Source organism: Danio aesculapii, chromosome 5 (genome assembly GCF_903798145.1).
Source record: "Danio aesculapii chromosome 5, fDanAes4.1, whole genome shotgun sequence".
In the NCBI taxonomy this organism is placed as follows: Eukaryota; Metazoa; Chordata; class Actinopteri; order Cypriniformes; family Danionidae; genus Danio; species Danio aesculapii.
In genome coordinates, this window is record NC_079439.1 from 25,502,938 (window position 1) to 25,513,562 (window position 10,625).

Sequence of the window (10,625 nt, forward strand, 5' to 3'; positions counted from 1 at the left end):
AAAGGGGTTAAATATGACAGGTTTCAAAAGCCAGAGACAATCTTATCATAATGCTTTTTTATAAAAAATATTGTAATTACAAATTAATATTTGTCCCTCTTTTGCTTCAAAGCAAAATGCTGCATGAGCTCAAGGAAAGCAGTTTGAGCTCCACAAAGCACCTTATGCTTCATTTACGACAAGGAAATCTGGGTTCATTTTGCTTAATGGTATCAAGTTTGGTCGACAGTGTAGTAGACAAAATATATTTTATTAAAATGCTGCATTGTTTTAAGTGCTGCCAATGTGGCAATTAGACTTGTATGTGGCTGTTATGCAAATTAATAATTGTTGTCCCAAGGGACACACATTGTGGACAGACAGAACTTACTTGCTTCTTTTTTCAGATGATTTACAACTGATGTACTGAGACTGCAGTGCAGTGTGGCAGTATTTGGTTTTGTGACATATCATGATGACATTTGTTACTGAATGTACATATTATGCTACATGATTTGTCTAAAATTTAACTTTTACCTGTGTATTTTGTTTTTTTGCCTGATTTCCATTAATATTTAATTAACTTGAAAGAAAATCCTCATATTTCTAGGAAGAATTATATTGTATAATATTAAAAAGTCACACATTGTGTAACAGTTTCTATTTTTTATTCTTAGTATGTTCATTTCATCTCTAGCCTATAAAAATACAGACACATACAAAACAAGTGTTATGCCATTAATTAACACAATTTTCTTTAAAAAATATGATTCACTCAGTATGCACATGCCTTTACTTAAAAAAACAGTAGTAAAACAAAATGTCAGCAGTAAACATGAAGATATGAAGAGATTACACGTGTACACACACAAAGTACAAAAACATTCTATTAAATTCTTCAACATCTTCCAGAAGATGGCGCTCGGAAGCTGATTGGGAGGCTGGATATGATGGAGGCAGGTATGATGGATATAATCTCCCGGGAGCAGTGAGGAGTTACAGCGGCTAAAAAAACAACAATAATAACAGTCACCACTAAATACTACTCGAATTTCCGAGTATAATACCAACAAAATCAATTATTTAAAAAAAAAACATTTCATAATTAAAACAGTAAAACTACGGAACACCTGAAGGGACTTTTGCTTGCACGCCGCTGATGAAGGGACCATTTTATACTGTCATTGGTATGGACCAAACAGCTGATGTTAGTTGTTGAGCTTGTATAATAAGGTAACCAGCATTCTTAACACATTATCTTTTGTTTTACGCATTATCTAACTTATTTAGATTTGGAAACACTTGTTTTGGATGAACTATTCCTGTAGTTACAGTCATCATGTGATTGCGGGGTTGTAGTTGTAAGTTCATGCTCTTGGCGGTACTTTTTTTTACCTGTCACAAAAATCTCAACAACGCACCATTTTTAAAAATAATTTTACAATTTCCAATTAAAAAAATTACCTTAAATTGATAGTTCACACAAAAATAAAAATGTCCTCGCTATTTACTCACACAGTTTTGAGAATTTCTGTCTTCTGTTGAACACTAATATATTCTGGAGAATGTTGGGGAAAACAGCCATGAAACCTTGCCATGAAAAAAAAAGTTTTCGCCAAAACATAGAAACGTTTCTGCGTTTTTGTGTAAACATGGATTTTACATTGCTTTAAAAAACTCAAAAATATGTTCATGTTTTCCGACTCTTATCCTGTTGATCAGCATTATTTATTTTGGGTTGTGCAGTTTAATTTATACAAAGTATGTTGTATACTGTAAACCCGCAGACTTTTTTTTCCTCATATCTATTACGCAGGTTTATTTCCCTCAATTAAAATATAAAAATAGTTTACAGATTGATAAACAATAAATCCCTCTGATTCCATAATATAACAATGTTTCAATGCAATGTTAACGTATACTTTCTCTGTGAATTATGCTTTGAGATTTTACTGCAAATGTCACATCCATAATGCTGGAATTGCTCATATATCAATTTGGTTCCCTGAATAATGTACAAAATAATAAAAGTTGGCTTTGTTTGGAACACAAATAAATGACATAATTGAGATTTTCCTAATTATTACTTTAGATCAGGGGTGCCCAAACTTTTTAATATGAAGGGCCAAAAGCCAAATATTATTGAGAGCCGTGGGCCGAAGATAAATATATCAAACATTTTTACATTAAATGGGTAATTTCTTAATTTATTTAATAATATTTATAAATAAATAGAAAATATTACTTTAAATCATATTACCTAATACGGAATAATAAAAAAAATTATATTTGCAATAAAAGCATAATCACACGTATAACAGTGCAGTTCAATGCTGAATACACTAGTCAAGCAGAATTTGCCTTTGCATTGATTCGTTCACCAAAGTCTCTGCACTATCCGTCGAGTGACAGTATGTACATTTTAAACTAAATCTGATTCATTTAAACCATTTAAATTGAAACGTTTAATTTCTCTTAGTTGTAGCTTAACAATAAAACAAACAAATAAAAGGTTACATAAAATATGAAATGACAATCGCTTAACCATCCCATCATTCTCCCTCTCTTCTCAGATGAGATGGCGGGCCAAATCAAAGGTTACCATGGGCCAACTTTAGCCCACTGGCCCTAGTTTGGACATCTCTGCTTTAGACTATTAAAATAATCATCACATGCACTGAAAAACAGATGCTGGCGTCATTTTTTTGATTATTGTACTTTAATTAAGATAATGTACTGCTGACAGTGTTTACAATATACTTACTGCTGTACTGTACTACAGTGTCCTACTTACTGATGAGTGTTTACAAACATACTCAAATCTAAAATATTTTTCTGCAATAAAGTAAATTATAAGGGAAAGTAACAAGTTTATGTTTGCAAGATTATTAAATGGATTAAAATTACATTGTGCAAAAAAATGTCTGATTTTTCTCCTTTAAAACTAAACAGGAATAGACTGAAAGTCTTTTTGTTTGTGTATAAACACACTACGTTACAACAAGTTTTGAATAACAAACAAAACTTAGCTCCCTTCAAACCAATAGCGAGGGGTGAAACATAATGAAACATTATCTCCTCCATGTCTAACGCTAAACCGAAATACTAAACAGTTCTCTATCACTTTATATTATACAGTGTATAAGTAATATAATATATTATTTTAATTATGCTTTTTGTTTCTCATCTGAATTCTTCACTTCCACCTTTAGTGAAGTTTTTTTTCCCTCTTCGCTGTCGCCACTGGCTTGCATGTTTCGGGATCTGTAGAGCTGCGCATCGTTGGATTTGCTCTTCAGTGTTTGGACTCTCAGTAGTGATTATTAAACCACACTGAACTGAGCTAAACTGAACTGAACTTAAACACTACAAATTGAACAACACTGTTCCTATTTACTGTGACCTTTTATGTGAAGCTGCTTTGACACAATCTACATTGTATAAGCGCTATACAAATAAAGGTGAATTGAATTGAATTGAATTGAATTCCTCACCCCCTTGTCTTTTTTGCAGGTTCCACAGAGGCAGCCGAAGAGGCCGTTGATCATCTGGACTGCACAGAGGACAAGCTGCACAGCACTAGTCACCAGCAGTGTAGAAAACAGACCCACATTAAACTCCACCACATTCTTCGGCTCTGTGCAAATGTCCCATGTGTCACTGTGCTTAAGGTAACTCTCGTTCCTGAGAGTCAAACAAAATATATTTAACAGATAATGTATATATATATATATATATATATATTTATATATATATATATATATATATATATATATATATATATATATATATAAATATATATACATATACATACATACATACATACATACATACATTTGATGTCAGAATTATTAGCCCCCCTTGAATTATTAGCCCCCCTGTTTATTTTTTTTCCTAATTTTTGTTTAACGGAGGGCAGATATTTTCAACATATAAAACAAATAAGACTTTCTCCAGAAGAAAAACACATTATCAGACATACTGTACTGTGAAGATTTCCTTGCTCTGTTAAACATCATTTGGAAAATATTTAAAAAAGGAAATAAATTTAAAGGGGGCCAATAATTCTGACTTCAACTGTATATATATATATATATATATATATATATATATATATATATATATATATATATATATATATATATAAATATATATATATATATAAATATATTTCAAATCCTGAGGTGCGTGGCTTTACCTGTCTTTAAAGGGAGTGGACCAAATAAGGCCAATTCCACAGTATGGCCCATTGATTAGACCCATAAGCGCCACTATGAAACTATAGAGAGCGCCGGCTACACCAACAGCTGCAAATAAAATGGACAGGAACATCTGAAAAAAAAAATATTATTAGAATGATGTGATTATTGCAACAGAAATACATCAAATTAATTAAGAAAGTTATACAGTTACTTTACAGTTAAACCCAAAGTAATAACAAATAATCCTTGAATGTTTTTGAAAGAACACTGTATGAAATGCTGGGTTACACACAATTGCTTCATGTTGTCCCAACACAAATCGATTAAGTTAATTTAATTATTTTCACAAAGTGGATTGAACATAAAAAAATATGACTACGATCCATTAACTAAGAGATTGTATTTTGTGATTCATGGGTGTTTTCCGCTAATTCTGCTTTGAAAAATTCCAACATGGGACCTTGATCTCATTTCCAACAACTTTTGCTGTTGAAAGAAAGATTTATAGACATTTTTGGAAGTTTAAAGCAATATATGTCTCAGTTGGTCATGTAGATTACGGTAAAAAAAAAAAAAACAGAGTAATGAACTGCCAATACAGATATATATATATATATATATACTATTGTAAACATTATATTGTTCCATTCAAATTATTTTCTGCTTTATCAGGGGTTGCAACAGTGGATTGAGCCATCAATTACTCTGGCAATTGTTTTACTTGCGGATACCCTTCCAGTTGCAACCTTCAGTGCAGAGAAACACCCACACACTTTCCTATTCATACACTTCAGCTAATTTAGTTTGTCCAATTTACCTACATCTCATGTCTTTGGACCGTGGGGGAAACTGGAGCACACTCCTTGCTGTGAGGCAACCATGCTAACCACTTAGCCACCCTGCGGCCCTATAGTGTTTGAGACTACTAAAAATGTAAATAAAATGATTGTTAAGCTTTTAAATATTCAATATCAAAAGTTATCCAACAGAGATTAATATTCCTTAATGCAGTGAATGCAATTAAAAATATTTGTAATTATTCCAAATTTGACTAGTATTTCGCATACCTCAGTTGTTTTGTTTTTTTTTAAAGTAGAAGGCAGCATATACTCCATAAACCATTGGTCCCAGAGATTTGACATAAATTATCTTTATAGAAATATTTCCCAATCATGCATCAGCATGGCTGAAAAATGAACTCTTACAAATCTGTCAGTGTTCAATGAGGTTGTCATTGGTGATTCCTGTAAAACTGTTGATGTTCTCATTAGTCACAAACTGCAAATATTTGCAAGTCGCAGTGATTACACATTTTTCAAACCACTCATGAGTCACATCTTTATAGATTTTTTCACAACAGAGGAGCGCCTGTGTGTTCTCAAACAGGTCTGTTCAACGGTCTGAAAAGCACATGACAAGTGTTCGTCACATCACATGTACTCAGTTACAGTCTGAATGCATTTATTTGTCTCGCTGGTTTTTGAGAGATTCTGTAAACAGCAGTTTAATTACAGCTTTTCCTGGTGAGGTGCTGATAAGGTACTGATGTACAACAGATCTAGAAACTGCTCTTTGTATCTCTGTATTATAACAGTTTTGTCTTTTGTCTAGCCTGTAAGAAATGTACGTCTCTGTTCATACAACACATACGAATTGTGTGTTTTCATTTATTCAAGTTTAAAAGGACAGTCATACTTGCCAGCACTCCTATTTTTCCTGTGAGTCTCCCGTATTTCACACCCATCTCCCGCCACCCTCCCGTTTTGTTATTTCTGCCGGAAAATTCCCATAATTCTCCCCTTAACCCCCCAGTCCACATGTCTTTGGTAAAGTCTCCAACTTTAGTATAGTATCCAGTTGCCGCCGTCCTGCCCTATTCTTGGTTTTCATTTTCGTTGCTCGAATCCATCCCGCTAACTACCCTCCCCCCAAGGTCTCCCGAAACTTTGGAGATAATGTTGCGAGGCATGGGAATTTGTCACCCTGAAAATCAGTCATCATTTATACACCCTTTGCTTATTCCATTTTTCTTCTTGTTCTGTTGAAAACAAAAGGATATAATCAGAAGAATGTTGGAAACTTTTAACCACTGACTTCCATAGTAGGAAAAACAAACACTATGGAGGTCACTGGTTACAGGTTTCCAACATTCTTCAAAATATATTTTTTTAGTTCGACAGAAAAAAAGAAACTCAAACTGGTTTGGAAGAAGTAAAGCGTGAGTAAATGATAACAGAGTTAAAATGTATTGGGGAACTGTCCCAGGTATTTGGGCTCTCGTTTTAACTATAATCATTTTTTAAAATAGAGGTTTAAAACTAAAACAACCAAAATTTGATTTTAATATTTTCTATTTTGAAACCAAACAAACATTAGAAAATCATTCAAATAAAATCATTAAATTTACCTTGTTGTTTTAAGAAAAAAACATTGCATTTTTGAGTAAAACTAAAGCAACTAAACTGAAGTAAAAATAAAATTAATAATAATTACAAATATACATAGACAGATTAAAAAAAAAAAGACAAAAATGCACAACCAAATTACTAAAACTTTACGATTTAAACATTTACCTAAAACAACAGTGATTATGGTGATACTAAAATAACACAGATTTAGGTATTTTCAGATTCTAAATCTTGTTCTAAATCTGCTTTTCATTTGTCAGTCAATTTGTGCATGCATTTGTTCATGGATGTCAAATGTCAACTCTAGATTTTTTACAAACTATTTTCTTGAGTATGTTGGGTTTAACCTTCTCTTTATTTTAATTTTCATTGAAAAACCTTCAAACATACAGTACTGTCTAAATCCTTAAAAGAAAGATAGGGACCATACAGTTGAAGTCAGAATTGTCAGCCCCCAGAATTATTTTCACAGTATGTCTGATAATATGTTTTCTTCTGAAGAAAGTCTTATTTGTTTTATTTTGGCTAGAATAAAAGGTCTATATTTTAAGGTCAACATTATTAGCCCCTTTAAGCTATATAATTTTTTCGATGGTCTACAGAATAAACAATCATTATACAATAACTTTCCTAATTATCCTAACCTGCCAAGTTAACCTAATTAATGTAGTAAAGCCTTTAAAGGTCACTATAAGCTGTATAGAAGTGTCTTGAAAAAATTTAGTCAAATATTTTATACTGTCATCATGGCAAAGATCAAATAAATCAGATTATTAGAAATGACTTATTAAAACTATTATGTTTAGAAATGTGTTGAAAAAAATCCTCTCTCTGTTAAACAGAAATTGGGGAAAAAATAATTCATGTGGTTTAATAATCCAGACTTCAGCTATATATCAAAGTTATCTTGGGAGTACTCTATCACAGTGAATATGAGATTACTACAAAAAGGAACTCAAAACCCTAACACCCACCCCACCCATCTAACATTGATCAAAATGTTTGTGGAAGGTGCATACAAAATAAAATAAATACATGAATAACATTAGCAATCATAATATGGAACTGTCTGGGACAAAAATTAAAGATTGAAGCAAGAAGGTGTACATGGACAATGAAACCAAAAGAGAGATTATAAAATACTTATAAGATAATTATAAAAAAAATGAAATAAAATAAATTAATTACCATACAACACTGAAAAAATCTATCAGTTCAGTCTGTTTGCAAAAATAATATGAATGGTTCCCAAATGTTGTTAAAAATGGACAATTTGTCACTTAGTGTGAATCTTAGTTCTTCTAAGTGTAACATATTTCAAAGGTGGCGACAGCATCAGATTTCCACATTTGTAAAATTATTTTTATTTGCAATACACATACACATAAGAATTGCTTGTGTTTTGTTTCTACTGCAAGAACTGTCCTCTTCTCCTAAGGGTTTACATTTTTGTTTAAAACTGAGTTTCCAAATAAAATTTTTGTTTTAAATGTCTCCTATTTTTAGTCCTAAACAGATTTATTTTTAAGTGTTTGTTTAACACTATTTTTAAAAAGACAAATGCAGAACATATCCTCTGCTTGCAAAAGTCCATTAGAAAATCATTTTCATAACTACATTTATATTGGATTGTAGATATTTATAAACTGCAGACTAAATAAAGGCTTACTCACCCCGCAGCGATTAGCACAGCAACCTTGTTTTCCAGTCAGGTGAATGTGAAATGCTGGAATCAGCACCTGCAAGAGAAAGAGCACAGTTCATTTCACAGAATTCCTTTGGATTTTTATTTCATTTTATGATTTGTTACAATTATAGTGGACTTGCATACACAATAAATGCATTTTGTACATTTATTTTATTTTAGGAATTACACACTGTTCACACTCAGTTCATGTTGATTCTGATTTGGTGCAACACCTTTAATGCCTTATCAGGAGAAAAACAAAACTAGTCATACAAATACCCTTGAAACATCAGTATTTCCTTTTACAAAACAAGACACAATTATTTTGCACATTCCTTTCCCAAATGAAATTAAAACTTGGCATATTCTTACAAGGCCAGTTTATTCACAGCACGTGACTGACAAGCCCCAAACTAAACCTAAAATTATATTTAGACTATACAGTTGAAGGCAATCATTATTAGACCTCCAGTAAAATTTTTATTTATGTTTAATTATTTCCAAAGTGCTGTTTAACAAAGAAAAGCTTTAGACATAATAGTTTTAATAACTCATTTATTTGTATTTACAAATATGGCAGTGCATAATGTTTTGCTATTTATTTTGCAAGATACTTATTTTCAGCATGCAACGTAAAGGTTTATCTAGGGTTAATGGGTGAATTAGGTCAGTTAAGTTAATTAGGCAGGTCATTGGACAACAGTGGTTTGTTCTGTAGCCAATTGAAAAAACAAAAAAGGCAGGGGGGTAATAATATTGACCTTAAAAAATTAGAAACTGTTTTTATTCCACCTAAACTAAAATAAATAAGACTTTCTCTAGAAGAAAATATATTAGACAAAGAATTAAGACAGCACTGCACAGTACAGAGAATCATTTGCTGTGAGCTCCTCTCCTCATAGCTGTACAGGACCTGCTGCCAAAGAACAGTTTGCAGCACTCTGAAAGACTCTTTCCATCAGGGAGGCCATGCAGGGCAATACAAGCCAAAACATACATGCTGAAAATCAGCACACTTGGCGCTGTTGCTATAACAAAGGAACACATAATGCCTCTTTTTGTGCAACATCCCACCTTGTTCAATCACACTTTTGCAACTATTGACAAACTGCTTATATGCATACATACAGTTAAAGGCGAAATTATTAGCCCTGCTGTAAAGTTTGTATTCTTTTTCAAATAGTTCCCAAGTGATGCTTAAGAGCAAGAAACTTTACACTGCATTTACTATTATATATACATTTTTTATTCTAGAGAAAGGTTTATTTCTTTTAGTTTGGCCTGAATTCAAGCCAGTTAAAATGTTCAGAATTCCCCTTAAGAATATTTTCTTTCCCTCAGATTGCCTAATGAACCTAACTTGCCTACTTAACCTACAATTAACCTAGTTAAGCCCTTTAATTGCACTTTAATACATGTAACTTGTAAAAAAAAAACCTAGTAAAATATTGTGTGCTGTCATGATTGCAAAGACAAAAGAATTTAGTCATAATTAATGTGTTATTTAATTTATTTAGTCATTTATTTGGTTATTTATATTAACTATTATGTTTACAAATGTGTTAAAATCTCTGTTAAACTGCAATTGGGAAACATTTGAAAAACAATTGTAATGATTGCTGCTACTGCACATTTATTAGACTTGCATAAGTTTACACTACTTATTTGTTCTACTTAATGTGCACATTTTATTTACTGTATATATGTTGTATATAATGCCAATAAAGAATCTGAAAGATATAATACACTGTAATATTCAAATCTAATTCATATTTGTATATATTTCAACATAAATATATTTTATCATAAACAGACTCACCATTACTCCCCCTCCGACCAGTCCTCCCATGTACTTGACCTCCTCAGTAAGTTGTCCATTCTGCGAGTACTTAACATCCCAGCCAGGAAAAAACAGAATAATATTACAGATAATGGAGATGACCGCCAGCGGGTACAGGCTTGTCCCGACGCAAAATGCACATTTTCCGGTACACATGATGTGAGATGGGTTTTAATCCTGAAGCCTGAGAATAACCTCTGTAATCTCTACAGTGTTGAGAAAAGACCTTGACAGAAAGTTTGATCTCTGAGTCTCTCACACACACACCCTGAATTTATGTCTGTGTGGGGAGTGGGGAGGTTTTTATAGGCACTGCTGGTCAGTTATTGAGTCAAGATAAGACCAGCCCTTAGATTCCAGTTTCTACAACCACACCCTGTCTAAAATATATATGACTTTATACATGACCACACGACATAAAGTTATATTGATTCAGTTCATCTTGTTTTTTGAAGAAGCTTGTGATGTGTAATGATAACAACTGTTTGCACACAATAAGAAACCTAAAT

The 10,625-nt window shown here is 32.3% G+C and overlaps 1 protein-coding gene across 1 annotated transcript; it reads right to left on the reverse strand.

Annotated features, from left to right (window-relative positions):
- Positions 1–625: 625 nt before the first annotated feature.
- tm4sf21a (transmembrane 4 L six family member 21a) lies at positions 626–10,400 on the reverse strand. The gene is made up of 5 exons (XM_056457724.1): positions 10,096–10,400; positions 8,263–8,328; positions 4,178–4,311; positions 3,474–3,663; positions 626–984 (listed from the first exon to the last, which is right to left on the reverse strand). Exons 1-5 carry the CDS (start codon positions 10,270–10,272, stop codon positions 976–978), a joined length of 576 nt encoding a protein of 191 aa, XP_056313699.1. The 5' UTR covers positions 10,273–10,400; the 3' UTR covers positions 626–975.
- Between the last annotated feature and the right edge of the window lie 225 nt (positions 10,401–10,625).

Bases quoted from the DNA above. Each gene is read 5' to 3' on its own strand.
- tm4sf21a (XM_056457724.1), bottom strand. From the start codon at position 10,272: ATGTGTACCGGAAAATGTGCATTTTGCGTCGGGACAAGCCTGTACCCG. The intron at 8,329-10,095 runs GTGAGTCTGTTT...TTTCTCTTGCAG, and splicing joins TGGTCGGAGGGGGAGTAATG to GTGCTGATTCCAGCATTTCA. The intron at 4,312-8,262 runs GTGAGTAAGCCT...TTTTTTTTTCAG, and splicing joins GCTGTGCTAATCGCTGCGGG to ATGTTCCTGTCCATTTTATT.